Source organism: Magnolia sinica, chromosome 4, assembly GCF_029962835.1.
Source record: "Magnolia sinica isolate HGM2019 chromosome 4, MsV1, whole genome shotgun sequence".
In the NCBI taxonomy this organism is placed as follows: Eukaryota; Viridiplantae; Streptophyta; class Magnoliopsida; order Magnoliales; family Magnoliaceae; genus Magnolia; species Magnolia sinica.
In genome coordinates this window covers 102755640-102777198 of record NC_080576.1, presented here as the reverse complement: position 1 = coordinate 102777198, position 21559 = coordinate 102755640, and the positions used below count along the sequence as shown (strand labels likewise).

Genomic DNA, 21559 nt, shown 5'->3' with positions numbered 1-21559 from the left:
GATACAGATACGTATCGGTTATCGCACGGGATATATCGTTTGTATCGCATAGTTTATCGCACTTTTTGGGAAACATGGGGAAACATTAGCAAAATGGTTGAATTTTTTTATGAAACTTTAGAGATTATTTAAAAAGACCTTAATGCACACTTTTAAATCATAAAATATCAAAAAAGAAGTGCACATAATAAATTTCCTATGTATAAGGTACTAAGTTATGTGTTATCTGATTAAACTAAGGTAAATATATTTAAATATGATGCATACCATTTATAAATGTATAAAGATATGTATGCAAATGAGTCACATCCAAACATCAATTGGAATTGATTTTAATATGTCATTTTCGGGCATGGGCTGAAAAATAAGGCATATCTAAATCTGATGTGGACCACAACACAAAAAATAGTGTTCATTGAATGATTACCATTGAACTATTTTGGGCCTATAATTTTTTTTTGGATAAAGCTAATATTTATGTTTTCCCATCCAGGTTTGTCAAACCTCATGGATAGATTGGATGACAAATAAACATTACAGTGGGCCCTAAAAAGCTTCAATGGTGGACATCATTGCCACCACATTTTCTTGTAGTATGGTACACTTGATCTTTCATCTGTCTCCTTTTTGGGCTCATGCCTTAAAATTACTTATGAAAATGGATGGAGGGTGTGGATTGGCTGGTGTACCATACAAGGTATGGGCATGTGTCGTGCCAAGATGGGACGCGAATTTCCTACTAAATCCTTTCGCAGGAGTGGGGCACACCGTGATATTTGTGAGAAATCTACTCCATCCATCAGTTTTGTGAGATTATTTTAAGACTTGAGGCAAAAATTGAGCAGGATCCAAGACTCAAGTGGGCCGCACTAAAGAAAAAGGTGGGAAGGGAAATTCCTACCGTTGAAACCTTCCTGGGTCGAGAGTGATGTTTACATTCCATCCATACCGTTCATTACGCCATCACTACTGGGATGAATTGAATACCCAAATATTAGACTGATTCAAAACCTGTGGCCCCACGAATATTTCAACTATGGAACTTCAATCCTCACGTTTTCGGCCTACTTGAGTCTTGGATCCGGCTCAATTTTGGCCCCATGTCTTAAAATGTGTTCAAAAAAGGATGGACAGAGTGGATTCCTCACAAACATCACGGTGGACCCTACCTAAGTTTTCAGCGCATGAACTTCATGCGAAGCCTAGATGTCCACGAAATTAGATTGCGTACTGAGTCACTCTGCGCTTTTATCGTACTGAGTAAACTCAGTTGGACCCACTGTGAATGTATGTGGTTTATCTACACCGTCCAACCACTTTTACTGCTAATTTTAGGGGTTTATACCAAAATTGAAGTACATCCAAAGCTGAAGTGGACCATTACCGAGGAAACAGTGTGGAATAATGATTTCCACCGTTGAAACCTTCCTAGGGTCCAAAGTAATTTTTATTTGTCATCCAACCTGTTCATAAGATGACAAAGACATGGATGTTTGTGATCCAAAACTTCTTTGGCCTCGAAAAAATTTTCAATGGTAGAGGTTCAATCAAAATGTTTCCTGTGGTGTGGTCCAGTTGAGACTTTAATTTGCTTCATTTTTGGTATCAAGCCATAAATTTATCTTTTAACATGGATTAGTGGAGTGGATAAAATAAAAAAATAACAGTGGACCCCACACAGTTTACTCAGTACGCAAGGGGCACTGAGTTACTCGGTACGCAATCCACTTCCGTAGTACACGTTGTACAAATAGTTCAAAGGAGATCAGAGTTACATGGCCCCACCAATAATGTATTTATTATATCCACACCGTTCATCCATTTGGAGAGATCATTTTAGATCACGAACCCGAAAATGAGTGACATCCAAACCTCAATTGGACCACACCACAAATAGCATTGAGGACAATGATTCTCACCGTTATACATTCGTAGGGTCCACCATAACGTTTGTTTTCCATCCAATCTGTTCATGAGGTCACAATGACCTTGATGAATAGGAAAAACAAATATCATACGATCCAAAACTTTTGCGACCCCAAAAGGGTTTCAATGGTGGACGTTCAATATCCCTCTGCTTTTTTCCAGTGTGGTCCACTTGATCTTTGGATCTGTCTTATTTTTCGGATAAAGCCTTACGAGGAGCTCGCCAAATGGACGAACGGTTTGGATATAATATATACCTCATGATGGGACCCACATAACTTGGTGACGTCAACACGTCGGTGACGTGCGGTGCACCAGCCCATCTGCTTCTTTTGCATAAGGGCTCGGGGCCCTTTTTTTTCGAAGCAGAGAGGGTTTCGGACGCCGGAACCCTAAAATCTCTCCCAAATGCCGATTATTTCAACGATTTTGGCGGATTTTGCGGCCAAATCTCTCCAAATCAAAGGCTTCGATTCAAATGGCCCATCAAACACAGCTTCCAATCAGGCGATCTTCTTTACAGGTACCGAAATCTACCGTCGAAGGTTTTTCTTTTTTCTTTTTTTTTTTCGGATAATGATGCTCTCCCAGGTGCGATATCGACGATAATATCGGCCGATACCTGAAGTTTTGGATTTTCGGTATCTTCCGGGGGTTATGGGATATCTGAAGCGATTACATCCTATTACTTTAATCTTCTCACGACAAATAAATAAAGGAGACCGAAGTTGGACAACATTCACTTTAAGCAAATATCGACGGAAGAAGCTTCGTTCTTAGAAAAGCCTATAGAGGAGGAAGATGTTCGAACAGTGGTGCGGTCTATGTGCCGGGATAAAGCACCTGGTCCAGATGGATTCCCCATTTTGTTTTTTTTTTTCTAGAAAATTTAACACATGGTCGAGAAGGACAAAATCGATTTTTTTGGCTGAATTTGTAGAAAGAGGGTGTTTATCCCCTTCCATGGATGCTTCATTTATAATGTTGCTCCCAAAGGTTGAAGGTGCTAAGCAGGTCAAGGATTTTAGACCGATCAGTCTTATTGGAGCGCCTTACAAGATTCTTGCTAAGATATTGGCTAATAGGTTCGGAGGGGTTCTATCTAAAGTGGTTGCGGAAAATCAGGGAGCCTTTATAGCTAGTAGGTAGATTCTTGACACCGCTTTGATCGCTCATGAAAGTATAGATGCAAGATTTCGAGATAAGTGTGGTTTTGTGTGCAAGCTGGATATTGAGAAGACCTACGATCATGTAGATTTGGGTTTCTTGGATTATATGCTACAAAGGTTGGGTTGTGGTCAGAAATGGATAGATTGGATCAAGGCTTGTGTTCAATCCCACATATTTTCCATTCTTATCAATGGGTCTCCTAAGGGATATTTTAGATCATCTAGAGGGTTGAGACAGGGGGTACCCTTTATCGTCGTACCTGTTTGTAGTCATCAGTGAGGCGCTTAGCGCGATGCTTTGAAGAGGAGTGAAGTTTGATTTGTTCCAAGGTTTTCAAATAGCTACAAATGGGCCTTAGGTTTCTCAGTTGTAATATGCGGATGATATGCTTCTGCTTTGGGAGGCGCAGACAAGGGCAGTGGACAATATCTAGAAATTGCTAGTGTGTTTTGAGGCAGTCTCGCGTTTAAAGATCAGTGCCACGAAATCAGAGCTGTTGGGTATTCATGTGGGGGAGGAAGTGCTTCGGAATCTTGCTGATATATTTGGGTGCAAAGACGGATCATTCCCTTCCACTTATCTTGGATTGCCATTGTGCATAGGAAAGCCGGCCATTCCTCTTTGGGATAGGGTGATAGAATGTATTGAAAGGAAGCTTATGGGTTGGAAAGGTCAGCACATGTCATTGGGAGGAAGATTAACCCCAACAAAAACGATGTTCTCGAACATGCCCATTTATTTCTTATCTTTGTTTCAATGTCCAAAGTCGGTTCTTTTGAGGCTAGAAAGGTTGAGATGAGATTTCTTTTGGAGAGGTGCTACTAAAGGGAGGAAGTTTCATTTCTCAAGTGGGAAGATGTGTGCAAGCCGGTTAAGGAGGGCGGGGCAGGCATCAACCCTCTAGGGGAGATGAACACCGCATTATTGGGAAAATGGGTTTCGAGATTTAGTGTGGAGGAAGGTAAGATGTGGAGGGAAGTAGTGGCCGATAAGTACAACATGCGGTATAACGAGTGGTTTGTGAAAGCCACTTCATTATATATGGCTTTGGCGATTTGGAAAGCGGTAGTGGCTACCAAGCATTTTGTTCATAGGGGCATATCCTTTGCAGTGGATGATGGGGGTCGAACCCGCTTTTGGGTAGATGTATGGTGCCACAATCAAGCGTTACAGGTGATGTTTTTGCAGATTGCTCATCTAGCTCTTACTTGATCGAGGGTGGGTCGGTAGTATGGGTGCTTCTATGTCGGAGGAATTTGTTGGAGTTGGAAATAGAGGAGATTGATAGTCTTGTAGAGGTGCTAAAGTTTGTTAAGATTGAGGGCCGATTGGAAGATTCCTTGGTGTGGGCCAGAAAGCCTACCGGGACCTTTTCTGTGAAGTCTTTGTTTGATGTGGTTTCAGTTTCAAATGCAGACTTCCCCTCATCCTTTCCACCATTGGTTTTACGCGGCTCCCCCGCAGGTGGCGGTGTTTGTTTGGTTGGTTTGTTGAAAGAGAATCCTAACTATAGACAACTTGAAGAGAAGAGCGACGATTCTTACTAATGTTTACTTCATGTGCATAGTGAATGAATAGACAATCAATCATTTTTTTATTCATTGCCCTCTTGCCGGAAAGGTGTGGACCCACTTTCTATCGGCTTCCAACGTGTTTTGGGTGATGCCGAGGATGGTAGAAGAACTTTGGCCGTGGTAGGGAGGTAGTGTGGGTAAAATGGGGAAAACAAGGTGGAGACTTCTCATTATGGCTGTGTTTTTGGCCATTTGAGGAGCGAGAAACGGTTTTGCACAAACAAGCATGAAACAATGTACATATATTTTGGAGAGATGACAAAATTTTATTTAAAAAGCTCGCAAAAATGAGCAAAGAATACAACACCCACACCAAAACAAGAAATTAGACCCAAACTTTAAGAGAGCCGAGGTTTTACAGATTATCACTTTAACTTTCAATAATGTGGCCACCTATTAATTTTTTCAATAAGAGTGGTGATTCAATAAACAGCCCCTCATGTAGGAGAATTGGATACACGCCAAAGACTTGTAGCATGCAGAAGCATAAGATATTAGGGACATTTTTCAAGAAGGGTGCTTATGAGCATGCCATACACCAAAAATCAAGGCTGTACACTCACTAAATCAGTCATATACGTATATTTAGCTTTTACCATTTAGACTTTTTTTCTAATTGCACATTTTTGTCATACATGTTTGACATGCTTAAATACTTGATGAGTGACTCCAACTTCTAATGCATTTCCGTACGCAAGAATCTCTTATGCATAGAAAAAAGTTTCACATAATGTAAAATACCGTGAAAAGTGCATGCTAGTGAGAAGTACTTTTTCAAAAGAACTACACATTTATTTAATTTATAAATAGATATATATATATACATATTATTAAAAAAAAAATCATATTATTTTAAAACTTAAATCAGATTTTCACCCAATTTTTAGGTGGTCGGGTTCAAATTAACCTGATTAGTTGAACTATTTCAACTCATAGCATCATAGTGATTAGACTACCATTCTTTTAATATTATTGCATCAAGTCTCACATTTGAGCATTTCTTCAAACATTATGCGAAATAGATTTAGATAGATCTGTAAACTAATTAACTTATAAGTAAATGCAATATAAATCTATGATAAAATTAGTAATAACTATATATTGATATATATGATGAAACAGATTAGTTTTAGACTTATATAGGAAAATTTGACATATTTTAAAGTAAATGTATTGAACTTTTCAACAATAATTTAACCCTATATTTTTATCTCAATATGAAAATTAGATCATAAATGATTTACTTTAGTGAGAAAGATAAAGTTATCATATAAGTAAGGAAATAATAATGTGTTGTTAAATAACTTTTAAGATATAAACAAAAGTTGTAGAAATTATATTGTAAATAAAATTTTAAAAACAAATATATAACATGATTTACCCTTTTTTCAATTTCCTCAAATATCTCAATCAACTTGAAAATATTTTTACTTGCATTTCCTGCTATACAAACAAACATATATAAAAGTTAAGACATCTAAGAAATGATGGTAGTAAAATGCCAGATTAATATTCTCATTACATATCTTAAATTATTAAAAAATAATTCGTAGGTAAAAATAAATTTGAATCATATACAAAAGAAATATAATTAAAAAATAAAAATAAAAAAAGTAAATTACCCAATGCGTCTCTTTCAATGAAATATATTTAATTATTAATCCACTTTTAGGCATTTTAAATTCTTTATATGAAAGAACAAGTTGAAATACCTTGACCTATTTATAGAGTTCAAAGATATTACAAGGGATAGAAAAGCTGATATTGGAGAGACTAACTATATATATATATATATATATATATATATATTTAAATTAATAAAAGTAGGTTAGGAGAGTAGACGTAAGTAGATAAAGAGTTGGGATTTTATTGTTTACTTATAAAAGCTGACAAGGAAAGTAGAAGTAGACAAATAAAGAAGGTAAAGATAAAGGAGGTAGCTAGAGGTGTTGAAGTGCATGACTAGTTCGTCTTTAATATAAGTCATTTCATTGCCCCACCTTGCCAGGTTTGGTTCTTGCTGGTGCTGGTCCTCTCAAGTCCAAGTCTTGTTCTTTAGAAGCTAGATTCAAATGAGTTTGGATTTGGGTGCCTGTTAGGTTTTCGACCTTAGTTTCAAGTTGAATCTGGATCAAATGAGGACATTTACATGGTCCGGACCACCAAATGGATGGATTATATTGCACACACATGTGCCTCTCTGACACATGCATGATGTGGAAATGAGCTCACTTTTTTTTTTTTTTTTTTTTAAAGGGTTAGCTTGTTAGTCACCCCCGCTAAAGATCGATACCAAGACCTCAAGTGTTGAAACAAGGTATCTCCACTCAGTCTGCCAGTTGAGCTATGGATCTGAGTGTTGGAAATGAGCCCACTTGGATGCAGCTTACCAAAACTATGTTGCATTGCTAGAATAATTAATATATAATATTAGTAATAAAATTAATTAGAATCCTGACCAGATTTCAACTGGGACCTGACACGAACTATTAAATCGGGTCCAAACCCCACTCTAATTATAAACGGTGCCCAAAATTGGACCCGATTCCCATTACCTATGGGGTGAAGAAATGAAAGTTAGGACTCGCGGCAATGACACAAAAGCAAAGGGCCTCACTTCAAAATGTCTACTTGGTTCACCTGTGCCAGATCAAGACCATTCATCGGGTGAGTATTGTAGTAACCATTCCCTGCATGAAAGATTATACCCAGTGATCAGCGGTACCTCATTTGCATGAATTAATGGACGGTTTGACAAAAATGAGCAAATGTCACATTCAACGTACACTTCCAGCTCACATGATGAGCGGATAGCCCCATTACACTGTGGGGCCCACCATGATGTATGTGACTTACATCCACGCCGTCCATCCATTTTGCTTACCCAACCTGAAGAATGGCCTGGATCTCTTACACGTTCTTCATATGCAGGAACATTTGAACGTGCTCCACGCCTTGGGCCCCTAGTTGAATAAGGACCCAGTCACCCAGAGAGATAGAGAGAGGGGGGTTTAGAAATATTCCATTATGAACCCATGCCTCTCGTAACCTGTCAAAGCTGTTGCAACAAAAAGCTCCTTAGAGGCCCCTCTGTGTACATTCACTATCTGTCTGCAAGTTTCAGTAGTCATTTTAAGACATGAGCCCAAAGTTTGGGGTGGGTCATACCACATGGAACAACAGGGATGGGATGCCAACCTTAAGTTTGGGTGCAGGGCCACCGTGGCATGCATCTTTCATGTTAGTCAGGTGTACCTCACCAAGATGAAGTGAAGTTTCAAAGGTGGGGTCCCATGATGGAAAAGGTACTTGTACAACTTCCCTTGTCGAGCAGCCATTGTACGGACCAATTGTTTGGCTCAATCCTGGATCATGGTCGAAAAGTACCTGTACAATGGCTGTACAGAAGTTGTCATTGTTACAATTCTGCCTTAAGTTCAATACATTTCTTTAAGAATTCAGGAAGGGGAAAAAAAAATCTTTGAAAGATTTTTCAAGAAGCAAAAAATGAAACCACTACAAGTGCCAAGCCCCAGAAAACAAATACTTTAACAAGGAGAATCATATGATCCCTAGGATATGCATGGTATCCACATGTTTTCAGTTTGTATAGGCAGGGTGATAGTTTAGTGATCCAGACTTTTGATCAGAAAGTCCCACCATGCCCAAAATCCTAGATAGGGAGATCCCCATCATCCGATTTGGGCTTTTCTTGGTTAAATATGACAGTCACTATATCTGTTTTCTTTACCATCTATTTGTAGGGCATTAACAGAAGGTTAGGATTGTCCATCATGAAGGCCTTCTTAGCCTGTGTTCTATCCACAGTGGCGACCGTCTGATTGATGCTCTAGAGCACCAAACCATGGATTCCTCTTGTCAACACTGAGGACCCAATGGTAGTTATCCTTGGATCGAGGATCTCAAAATTCCTCTTTCAACAACGGGGTTTCAGGAATTGCACACACAAGCATGAAACAAAGTTTTTTTTTTTTTTTTTTTGAGGCAGTCTCGGGTTTAAAGATCAGTGCCGCGAAATCAGAGCTGTTGGATATTCATGTGGGGGAGGAAGTGCTTCGGAATCTTGCTGATATATTTAGGTGCAAAGCCGGATCATTCCCTTCCACTTATCTTGGATTGCCATTGTGCATAGGAAAGCCGACCATTCCTTTTTGGGATAGGATGATAGAACGTATTGAAAGGAAGCTTATGGGTTGGAAAGGTCAGCACATGTCGTTGAGAGGAAGATTAACCCCAATAAAAACAATGTTCTCGAACATGCCCATTTATTTCTTATCTTTGTTTCGATGTCCAAAGTCGGTTCTTTTGAGGCTAGAAAGGTTGAGATGAGATTTCTTTTGGAGAGGTGCTACTAAAGGAAGTTTCATTTCTCAAGTGGGAAGATGTGTGCAAGCCAGTAAAGGAGGGCGGGGCAAGCATCAACCCTCTAGGGGAGATGAACACCGCATTATTGGGAAAATAGGTTTGGAGATTTAGTGTGGAGGAAGGTAAGATGTGGAGGGAAGTAGTGGCCAATAAGTACGACATGTGGTATAACGAGTGGTTTGTGAAAGCCACTTCATTATATATGGCTTTGGCGATTTGGAAAGCGATAGTGGCTACTAAGCATTTTGTTCGTAGGGGCATATCCTTTACAGGGGGTGATGGGGGTCGAACCCGCTTTTGGGTAGATGTATGGTGTGACAATCAAGCGTTACAGGTGATGTTTTTGCAGATTGCTCATCTAGCTCCCGATTGCTTCGTCACCGTTGCAAAATGTTACTTGATCGAGGGTGGGTCGGTAGTATGGGTGCTTCTATGTCGGAGGAATTTGCTGGAGTTGGAAATAGAGGAGATTGATAGTCTTGTAGAGGTGCTAAAGTTTGTTAAGATTGAGGGCCGATTGGAAGATTCCTTGGTGTGGGCCAGAAAGCCTACTGGGACCTTTTCTGTGAAGTCTTTGTTTGATGTGGTTTCGGTTTCAAATGCAGACTTACCCTCCTCATCCTTTCCACCATTGGTTTTACGCGGCTGCCCCGCAGGTGGCGGTGTTTGTTTTGTTGGTTTGTCGAAAGAGAATCCTAACTATAGACAACTTGAAGAGAAGAGTGATGATTCTTACTAATGTTTATTTCATGTGCATAGTGAATGAATAGACAATCAATCATCTTTTTATTCATTGCCCTCTTGTCGGAAAGGTGTGGACCCACTTTCTATCGGCTTCCAACATGTTTTGGATGATGCCAAGGACGGTAGAAGAACTTCTTTGGCTGTGGTAGGGAGGTAGTGTGGGTAAAATGGGTAAACAAGGTGGAGACTTCTCATTATGGCTGTGTTTTTGGCCATTTGGGGAGCGAGAAACGGTTGTTGTTTCAAGAATGTTCAAGTTAGAGTTGAGGAGGTTATTTGTAAAACCTCGGCTCTCTTAAAGTGTTGGGTCTGATTTCTTGGTTTGATGAGGGTGTTGTATTCTTTGCTCATTTTTGCGATCTATTTTAATAAAATTTTGTCATCTCTCACACACACCAAAAAAAAAAAAACTTTGTTTCATGCTTGTCTGTGCAATTCCTGAAACTCCGTTGTTGAAAGAGGAATTTTGGGATCTTCGATCCAAGGATAACTACCATTGGGTCCTCAGTGTTGACAAGAGGAGTCCATGGTTTGGTGCTCTAGAGCATCAATCAGACGGTCCCCACTGTGGATAGAACACAGGCTAAGAAGGCCTTCATGATGGACAATCCTAACCTTTTGTTAGTGCCCTACAAATAGATGGTAAAGAAAACAGATATAGTGACTGTCACTTTTAACCAAGAAAAGCCCAAATCGGACGATAGGGATCTTCCTATCTGGGATTTTGGGCATGGTGGGACCTTCTGATCAACAGTCTGGATCACTAAACTATCACCCTGCCTATACAAACTGAAAACATGTGGTTACCATGCATATCCTAGGGATCATATGATTCTCCTTGTTAAGGTATTTGTTTTCTGGGGCTTGGCACTTGTAGTGGTTTCATTTTTTTCTTCCTGAAAAATCTTTCAAAGAATTTTTTTCCCCTTCCTGAATTCTTAATGTAATGTATTGAACCTAAGGCAGAATTGTAACAATTGGTCCGTACAATGGCTGCTCGACAAGGGAAGTTGTACGGGTACTTTTTCCATCATGGGACCCCACCTTTGAAACTTCACTTCATCTTGGTGAGGTACACCTGACTAACATGAAAGATGCATGCCACGGTGGCCCTGCACCCAAACTTAAGGTTGGCATCCCATCCCTGTTGTTCCATGTGGTATGACCCACCCCAAACTTTGGGCTCGTCTTAAAATGATCTACTGAAACTTGCAGACAGATAGTGAATGTACACAGAGGGGCCTCTAAGGAGCTTTTTGTTACAACAACTTTGACAGGTTACGAGAGGCATGGGTTCATAATGGAATATTTCTAACCCTCCTCTCTCTATCTCTCTGGGTGACTGGGTCCTTATTCAACTAGGGGCCCAAAGCGTGGAGCACGTTCAAATGTTCCTGCAGATGAAGAACGTGTAAGAGATCTAGGCCATTCTTCAGGTTGGGTAAGCAAAATGGATGGACGGCGTGGATGTAAGTCACATACATCATGGTGGGCCCCACAATGTAATGGGGCTATCCGCTCATCGTGTGAGCTGGAAGTGTACGTTGAATGTGACATTTGCTCATTTTTTGTCAAACCGTCCATTAATTCATGCAAATGAGGTACAACTGATCACTGGGTATAATCTTTTATGCAGGGAATGGTTACTACAATACTCACCCGATGAATGGTCTTGATCTGGCACAGGTGAACCAAGTAGACATTTTGAAGTGAGGCCCTTTGCTTTTCTGTGTCATTTCCGTGAGTCCTAACTTTCATTTCTTCACCCCATAGGCAATGGGAATCGGGTCCAATTTTGGGCACCGTTTATAATTAGAGTGGGGTTTGGACCCGATTTAATAGTTCGTGTCAGGTCCCAGTTGAAATCTGGTCAAGATTCCAATTAATTTTATTACTAATATTATATATTAATTATTCTAGCAATGCAACATAGTTTTGGTAAGCTGCATCCAAGTGGGCTCATTTCCACATCATGCATGTGTCAGAGAGGCACATGTGTGTGCAATATAATCCATCCATTTGGTGGTTCGGACCATGTAAATGTCCTCATTTGACCCAGATTCAACTTGAAACTAAGGTCAAAAACCTAACAGGCACCCAAATCCAAACTCAACTGAATCTAGCTTCTAAAGAACAAGACTTAGACTTGAGAGGACCGGCACAGCAAGAACCAAACCTGGCAAGGTGGGGCAATGAAATGACTTATATTAAAGACGAACTAGTCATGCACTTCAACACCTCTAGCTACCTCCACTATCTTTACCTTCTTTATTTGTCTACTTCTACTTTCCTTGTCAGCTTTCACAATTAAACAATAAAATCCCAACTCTTTATCTACTTACGTCTACTCTCCTAACCTACTTTTATTAATTTAAATATATATATATATATATATATATATATATATATATATAGTTAGTCTCTCCAATATCAGCTTTTCTATCCCTTGTAATATCTTTGAACTCTATAAATAGGTCAAGGTATTTCAACTTGTTCTTTCATATAAAGAATTTAAAATGCCTAAAAGTGGATTAATAATTAAATATATTTCATTGAAAGAGACGCATTGGGTAATTTACTTTTTTTATTTGTATTTTTTAATTATATTTCTTTTGTATATGATTCAAATTTATTTTTACCTAAGAATTATTTTTTAATAATTTAAGATAAGTATGTAATGAGAATATTAATTTGGCATTTTACTACCATCATTACTTAAATGTCTCAACTTTTATATATGTTTGTTTGTATTGCAGGAAATGCAAGTAAAAATATTTTCAAGTTGATTGAGATATTTGAGGAAATTGAAAAAAGGGTAAATCATGTTATATATATGTTTTTAAAATTTTATTTACAATATAATTTCTACAACTTTTGTTTATAGCTTAAAAGTTATTTAACAGCACATTATTATTTCAACACATTATTATTTCCTTACTTATATGATAACTTTATCTTTCTCACTAAAGTAAATCATTTATGATCTAATTTTCATATTGAGATAAAAATATTGGGTTAAATTATTGTTGAAAAGTTCAATGCATTTACTTTAAAATATGTCAAATTTTCCTAAATAAGTCTAAAACTAATCTATTTCATCATATATATCAATATATAGTTATTACTAATTTTATCATAGATTTATATTGCATTTACTTATCAGTTAATTAGTTTACAGATCTATCTAAATCTATTTCGCATAATGTTTGAAGAAATGCTCAAATGTGAGACTTGATGCAATAATATTAAAAGAATGGTAGTCTAATCACTATGATGCTATGAGTTGAAATAGTTCAACTAATCATGTTAATTTGAACCCGACTACCTAAAAATTGGGTGAAAATCTGATTTAAGTTTTAAAATAATATGATTTTTTTTAAAATAATATGTATATATATATATATCTATTTATAAATTAAATAAATGTGTAGTTCTTTTGAAAAAGTACTTCTCACTAGCATGCACTTTTCACGGTATTTTACATTATGTGAAACTTTTTTCTATGCATAAGAGATTCTTGCGTACAGAAATGCATTAGAAGTTGGAGTCACTCATCAAGTAATTAAGCATGTCAAACATGTATGACAAAAATGTGCAATTAGAAAAAAAGAGTCTAAATGGTAAAAGCTAAATATACATATATGACTGACTCGGTGAGTGTATAGCCTTGATTTTTGGTGTATGGCATGCTCATAAGCACCCTTCTTGAAAAATGTCCCTAATATCTTATGCTTCTACATGCTATCAAGTCTTTGGCATGTATCCAATTCTCTTGCATGAGGGGCTGTTTATTGAATCACCACTCTTATTGAAAAAATTAATAGGTGGCCACATTATTGAAAGTTAAAGTGATAATGTGTAAAACCTCAGCTCTCTTAAAGTTTGGGTCTAATTTCTTGTTTTGGTGTGGGTGTTGTTTTCTTTGCTCATTTTTGCGAGCTTTTTAAATAAAATTTTGTCATCTCTTCAAAATATATATATATATACATTGTTTCATACTTGTTTGTGCAGTTCCTGAAACCCCGTTGTTGAAAGAGGAATTTTGGGATCCTCGATCCAAGGAACCATTGGGTCCTCAATGTTGACAAGAGGAGTCCATGCTTTGGTGATCCAAAGCATCAATCAGACAGTCCCCACGGTGGATAGAGCACATGCGAAGAAGGCCCTCATAATGGACAATTCTAAACTTCCGTTAGTGCCATACAAATAGATGGTAAAGAAAACAGATACTGTGATTGTCACATTTAACCAAGAAAAGCCCAAATCGGACGATGAGGATCTTCCTATCTAGGATTTTGGGCATGGTGGGACCTTCTGATCAACTATCTGGATCACTAAACTATCACCCTGCTTGTACAAACTGAAAACATGTGGATACCATGCATATTCTAGGGATCCTATGATTCTCCTTGTTAAGGTATCTGTTTTATGGGGCTTGGCACTTGTAGTGATTTCATTTTTCTTCCTAAAAAATCTTTCATTTTTTTATCCCCTCCTGAATTCTTGATGTAATGTATTGAACTCAAGGCAGAATTGTGACAATGACAACTTCTGTACAGCCATTGTCCAGGTACTTTTAGACCACGATCCAGGATTGAGCCGAACAACTGGTCCGTCAAATGCAACTCCTCTTGTATCTGCAGCAATGAGGGGGCATACAGAGGTGGTAAATGAATTACTATCGAAGGATTCTAGCCTGCTTGAGATTTCCAAAACCAATGGAAAAAACGCACTACATTTAGCTGCTCGACAAGGGCACGCAGACATTGTAAAGGCATTACTTGACAAGAACCCGCAGTTGGCAAGGAGGAATGATAAGAAAGGACAGACTGCACTTCACATGGCTGTTAAAGGCGTTAGCTGTGAAGTGGTAAGATCACTTCTCGATGCAGATGCAGCAATAGTAATGCTACCCGACAAGTTTGGAAACACAGCATTGCATATAGCAACGAGGAAAAAACGGACAGAGGTATTGTTTTACTTTTATTAGACTGGTATGTGGTGTATCATATCCATGTTACTTGCTAGTTTGTTGATTTTAATGTTTTGTAAGAGAAGGAATTTAGTTTTCTCATGGTCTAGCATTTATTTATTATACAGTCACTGGCAATAGATTAAAGATATAGTTTCCTAGTATCTTGTTTTCCCTTGCAATTACCTCTGTTTCACACTTCTTAGTTAGGAATGTGACCATAACAAAGTCATAACACAATGAATCCATCTCTCTCATTATTCCATGCATCCATGTTCCAATATGGTGACTGCCATTTACTAGGGGTGGTAATGGGTTGTATTGGTCCATGGATCAACTGACCCGACCCGCTTTTCAGGGGGGTTTGGGCCAAGCTAAATGGGTAGTAGATTGGGCTTGGGCGAGAAATTTGGCATGTTAGATTAGATTGGAATGGATTAGGTTGAACCATACCTGATCCATAGCTCAAGTGGTAGACCGAGTGAAAGATACCTCGTCTCAACACTGAGGTCTTGGTATCGATTCCCTAGTGGGGGTGGCTAACAGTGAAGTGTGAACTGACCGTGGGTATACTAACAAACTAACAGGAAAAAAAAAAACCGACGCTCCAACGTGACCGTGTAAGTTATCGATGCATTAGGCCAGATGACCCCACCCAACCCAAAAACCAAAAGAAAATAAAGAATAAAATTACCTTCTTTTTTTTTGTGTGCGTGCGTGTGACTGTGCATATCCATTGTTTGGGCTAGGTTGTGCATGGCGTTTGTGTCATATTCCATTCTTAAAGTTGAATTGGCAGCTTGGGTTGGGTTAGTTGAGCCCGACTCGGTTACAATTAAATGGGTCGGGTCGGGCTTGATGATTTTTTAAGTGGTTCAGGTCGAGTCGGAGGGTGATGGGTCTCAGGAAGTGTTGTGATATGCGATCGCATAATCACATTCCATGGCTCTTATCATTTTTGCCATGCAGGAAGTATGCCATGGCATAATGGCCAACATTCAAGTTTCTTGTAGATTGTAATAAGTTGTAAGTTGTAACTTGTATTATATACATCAACTCATCAAGATTCAAGTTATTAGTATAATTTCTATATTTGTACTTTTCAATAATTAATTCTTTCTTAGTGTAACTTGTTGATTATTTAAATTTGTTTTGTTATATATAATATAATACAACTCAACATATAGATGACGTAATAGTCAAACTACAATGAAATCGGTAAATAAACCCCATCCAATCACTTTTAGTAATTATACAGCTTTTCTTAATTTTTTAGATTTTTTTCCATTTTTTTACCCCCTTTTTTTTTTCCAAAAAAAAAAAAGCCATCAGCCTTGGCGATGGCTTATGCGATTATGTGATGGCATAAGCGATCAGGCCAAGCTGATGGCTTATGCGATTTTACAACATCGGTCTCAGGTTAAATTTGGGCAAGAACTCTCGGCCGGCAACCCTGCCGGAACCCATTCCATTGCCACCTGAACATTTAGTCATCCTTTTCAATTTTTATTTTTATTTTTCTATATCTTATTTATGATTGAACTTTTTTTTAAAACGTTAACTAATAAATTAAAGCAGAAAAAAGGAGAGTAGGGAACAAGGACCCCAACCATGGTTTTAAGACTTGGATTAGTCTTGTGCGACATGTTTGAGTCAACTCAGACTCTGTCAGAACTGATCCAGTTCAATAACCCGAGTCACCCCAACTCAGGCTAGTTGGGCCAATTCACTCTTGACTTCGAGTTGCAACTCAACTCGAGTCTAAACTGGTTGATCGAGTCACAGAGTCATTTAACCATTACCCTGACTCAAAAGGGAACAACGATCATCTGTGTTTGTACTTCACATGCATCACAATTAAATTTGTTGGAAATAATTTTATTTCTTCTTTTAGTTGATCAAAATAAGGTTTAGATATACGCCTTTCTTTCGCCATTGAAAAAGGATTTTGATTTTTGAAAGTAGTATCAGAAGATTTTCTCCAACTACCCAAGTACTGTTGGAAAACCTTATGAATTATGTTGGGGACTCTGGTTGTTTAAAGTTTGAATTCTGATTAAAACCTGCAACATGAAATATTAAACATCAACAGTGATTAAAAAAAAAAAAAAAAAACAGAGAGAGAGTTATGTTTAAGAATAATATTGTTGGAAGAATATTACAACTAATTTACACTCACAAGTCACAAGTTATATAGGTAATCTTCGTGGTAGCTGGTAACCCATATCCTGAGAATTTTAGGTGTGACAGATCCTTGTCTCCGATCATACCCATGCTTGATTCATATCCCTATGCGATCGTACTTAAAAATTAAACAAAACAGAACAAAAAATAAATAAATAAATAAATCTCATGATTGTCGAACTCCAGAAGTTGAGGCTATGGGTTGTTGTGCACATAATTATTGGAGATCTCCAAACAGACAGGCATTGGTGGGACCATTCAGGTCGGTGGTCTTGATTGTCGAATCATGAACCCTACTTTTACAGACTCAAGTCCTGAGGACACCATCCATAATTCATCATTTTCATCATGTGCTGAAATGTGTATGCATACTCTTGACCTTTTATTCTGATTTCATAGCTTTCTTTTCCATGCAGATAGTGAGTGAGCTCCTACTGATCCCTGACACCAATGTCAATGCACTGAACAGGGATCACAAGACAGCGTTAGACATTGCAGAAGGACTGACTCTCTCGGAAGAATCGGCAGAGATAAAAGAGTGTTTGGACCACCACGGCGCACTCAGGGCGAATGACCTGAACCAGCCGAGAGATGAGCTAAGGAAGACCGTTACGGAAATTAAGAAAGACGTACATACCCAACTTGAACAGGCCAGAAGAACCAACAAGAACGTCAGTGGGATCGCCAAGGAACTCAGAAAGCTCCACAGGGAAGGGATCAACAACGCCACCAACTCCGTGACCGTTGTCGCTGTGCTATTCGCAACAGTCGCATTTGCGGCCATCTTCACCGTCCCCGGCGGGAACGATGACTCTGGTGTGGCGGTGGCAGTGAAATCCACCTCATTCAAGATCTTCTTCATCTCCAATGCCATTGCATTGTTCACTTCCTTGGCGGTGGTGCTCGTTCAAATCACTTTGGTTAGGGGGGAAACGAAATCGGAGAGGAGGGTTGTCGAAGTCATTAACAAATTGATGTGGTTGGCATCTATTTTCACAACAGTCGAGTTCATTGCCTCTTCTTATATCGTTGTCGGTCGGCATCGTGCCTGGGCCGCAATCCTAGTCACTGTCATTGGAGGAGTGATAATGGCTGGAGTTCTTGGTACCATGACCTACTACGTGGTGAAGTTCAAGCGTAGCCGGAAGCTCAGGAAAAGGGAAAAGTCATCAAAGAGGGGCGGGTCAAACTCATGGCATCATCCCTCTGACTTATCTGATTCAGAACTCAATCCCATTTTTGCTATTTGACAGGACATGCATTCAATCCCATTTTGGACATCTTATGTATTTGCCGGCGCTGGTTGTAGAGTTGCCTGTTTATGATTCTTCAAAGGAGACGGCGGGTTGCTCGATTCTACAATTGTGTATATATAATGTGTGATTGAACGAAACAACATGTCGAAATCTGATGGGATGAAATTTTGACACTGAGCATAATCGAGAGTGGAGATAAGATGTTCAGTCCGTGGCTTCGATGAATATCATTGTATCTAGATTCGATGAAGTTTGGTATACAGTCCCATGCTCAGATTTACACGCAATACACATTTCAACTTGTCAAGTGTACAGGACATAATGATTGGTGCATGAAGTGTCCCATTGATCTTATGATGATGGCCCACAAATATCAGGCGGGTCATATGTTTATGTTGAATTTTGACTGTTGGCAAGTTTGTTTTTTTTTTTTGGGTAAATTGTCCATTTCTTTTCATGGTACAACCCTTACGGCTTGATTGGCCGGACCCAGATCTTGGGTATTGTCACCTTCATGGTGGGGTCCACCTCATGAACCGTTTGTGTGAACTACAGATTCGAATTGGTACAGGTTTCTTCAGTCTTTGAAGTACCAGTCGTGGCTCCACTTGTAACGAAATTGAAAACTGGAGTATATTGTGCCAATCTTCAGCTTGAGGGTGTTACAATGAGCTAGCTTCCCTCCACTGTGACCTATTCTTATACGGTATCTTCATGATTATATTGCTATTGATCTTTGGTTCTGTTTCGATGATCTAGAGCCTATATACGATGGGCCTCACAGTGGATGGGATGCCTACAAAAATTCTCAGATTGTATAGATTATCTCATTATTTCATTGGCATTTTTCAAATTGTTTGAAAGTTTATGATATTCCCATCTCGAAGATTTTTGAGGCAGTGATAATCATCTGTATGTCTATCAAACCAACATTTATATTTCTTCTTTTCACCAAAAATGACCTTAAATCCAACGGCTAGAGTCTTAGGTGCGACCACGGGCTCATTGAAGCAAACCTATCTTCATGACGATTGTTTCTCCTCCTAATAAATCATGCAATTCTTTTTTCTTTTTCTTTTTTCTTTTTTTTTTTTTTCTTTTTTCTTTTTTTTTTTCTATTTTTGAGAGAGAGAGAGAGAGAGAGAGCATGCAATTGTTAGGGACATGGTTTTAAGACTTAGATGGAATCCAGGGTAAGTTGGGCTGATTTGGGTGAGCCATGACTTGAGAATGAATGAATCCCATCTAGTCATCAAGCCATGGTTAGGTCAGCTATGCAAGAGCTAGCTGCTAGGCCATCTCAACAAGAGTTAACTGGTCGGAGCAACCTCTTTGTTGGATTTTGGCTGTACTTATTTGGGTTGCAGGCTGGATTTGAGTTCAAAGTGAGGCACATCGAGTAAAAGGGTCAACATAGGGTTGACCTCAACTCAGACGGGATCAGATCTTCCAAGGGCCTTTAAATAAAAATAAAAATAAAATTTTGAAGCAAAGTTCTATGGAAATCAAAAATCTAATTTTACATGCAAATGCGGTTTGGATATCAGTATTTGGAGAAAGTAATTCATAAAATTGATGAAACATAATGCATTATTTTGTGGACTGTCCATCATGTGGGGCCCACATGGGGCAAATCTTTAATGTGTACCATCCATGATGGTGAGGCCTACCTACAATATGGACCATCCCATTACACAGCACCAATCTTCACACAGCACCAATCTTCGACAAAAACCATTCATCTTGTCGGACCACCTTCGACGTGGACCATCCATAATTTGGGGTCCGCCCGCAATGTGGACTGTCCGTGTGGAGCCTACATTTGACTTGGACCATCCGTCATGTGACCCCACCTTTGACAGGGACTGTCCATCAGGTGGGGACCATATTTAATTACCAGCGTCCATCATGGGACCCCACCTTTGAAACTTCACTTCATCCTGGTGAGGTACACCTGACTAACATGAAAGATGCTTGCCACGGTGGCCCTGCATCCAAACTTAAGTTTGGCATCCCATCCCTGTTGTTCCATGCTGTATGACCCACCCTAGGCTCATGTCTTAAAATGATCTGCTGAAACTTGTAGACGGACAATGAATGTACACAGAGGAAACCCAACCGGGGTTTTGTCTCCCTAGAAACCTATAAAAGTAACAATCGATAAATGACTATAAGCCCATGCCAAACACAATCGATCTTTATCTTTATGGTCACATCTTGTTGGCAACTCACTTAGATTATTTGTTCTTATGAATATATCAAGTATTTATCTTTCATTTTTATTTATTTATTTATTTATTTTATTTGATACGATTATAATGAGCATTATTCATAAATAAATAAAATTGACACTATTTTAGCCTCTTTCTATTTTATTTGTACATCTTTATTCTTTTGAAAAATATATTAGCTGCAATTATTAGTGAAAGTAAAGTCCTGAACATAAGGTTAAAAAAAATCATGATGAAGGACTAACCTCTACTCATTTGCAAATCGCCTGATAACTGTTACAACCGGTAGTTGAGAGGGCGGTTGGATCTTCAGATCTAATCTTAATTGGTCCAACTTAACGCGGGGAACTAACATTCAATCTGAAATTGATTCGAGTACGATTCTGAAAGCCTACACTTATCTAATCACACAAAAACCATATAAATGTCATCATTCACATGTGTCTAAGTGTTTGATTGAATTGTGCAAACAGTGGCCCCACTTGGTTAGGCATGTAGAGGGCTTGACTTGGCCAACTGATGCTATGTTGAGCAAATACAAATCCACCTTATCCATTAGATGTTAATACATTTGGAATTTCTGTGTGTATTGTATTGGAGGAAAAACACCCTCTTTATAGTATGATTACAACCTATTGATAGGCAATATGCATAGCTATAAGAAAGATCCTACGTGCTAAATATAAGATATTACATAGCTGGAGAGATTTACAATCTAATACTCCCTCTCAAGTTGGAGAGTGAGCATTAAAGACTCCTAACTTTGAGCTCAAATGGTGGAATAGATCTTTTCCCAAAGGTTTGGTGAATAAATCAGCAATTTGAAGATGTGATAGAACATAAGATGTCCAAAGTAATCCTGATTGAATCTTGTCACGAACGAGATGGTAATCAAGCTCAATGTGTTTTGTTCGTTCATGAAAGACAGGATTAGCGACTATATGAAGAGCAGCTTGATTATCGCAAAATAATAAGGCTAGGCCAACATTGCAAACATTAAGATCATGAAGTAAATAAATGAGCTAAGTGAGTTTACAACTCGTAGAGGCTATGGAGTGATACTCGGCCTCCGTAAAAGAACGAGAAATAGTTGATTGCTTCTTTATTTTCTAAGAA

General features: G+C 38.6%; 1 protein-coding gene across 1 annotated transcript in view; it reads left to right on the top strand.

Annotated features, from left to right (window-relative positions):
* The window catches only part of LOC131243568 (ankyrin repeat-containing protein ITN1-like), a 50555-nt gene extending 31943 nt beyond the window's left edge, over nucleotides 1-18612 (top strand). Inside the window, exons 2-3 of the mRNA XM_058243024.1 lie at nucleotides 14360-14769; nucleotides 17373-18612. Of these exons, the coding sequence (XP_058099007.1) occupies nucleotides 14360-14769; nucleotides 17373-18206 (1244 nt within the window). The 3' untranslated portion in view covers nucleotides 18207-18612. The remainder of the gene's footprint in view (nucleotides 1-14359; nucleotides 14770-17372) is intronic.
* The last annotated feature ends 2947 nt before the right edge of the window (nucleotides 18613-21559 follow it).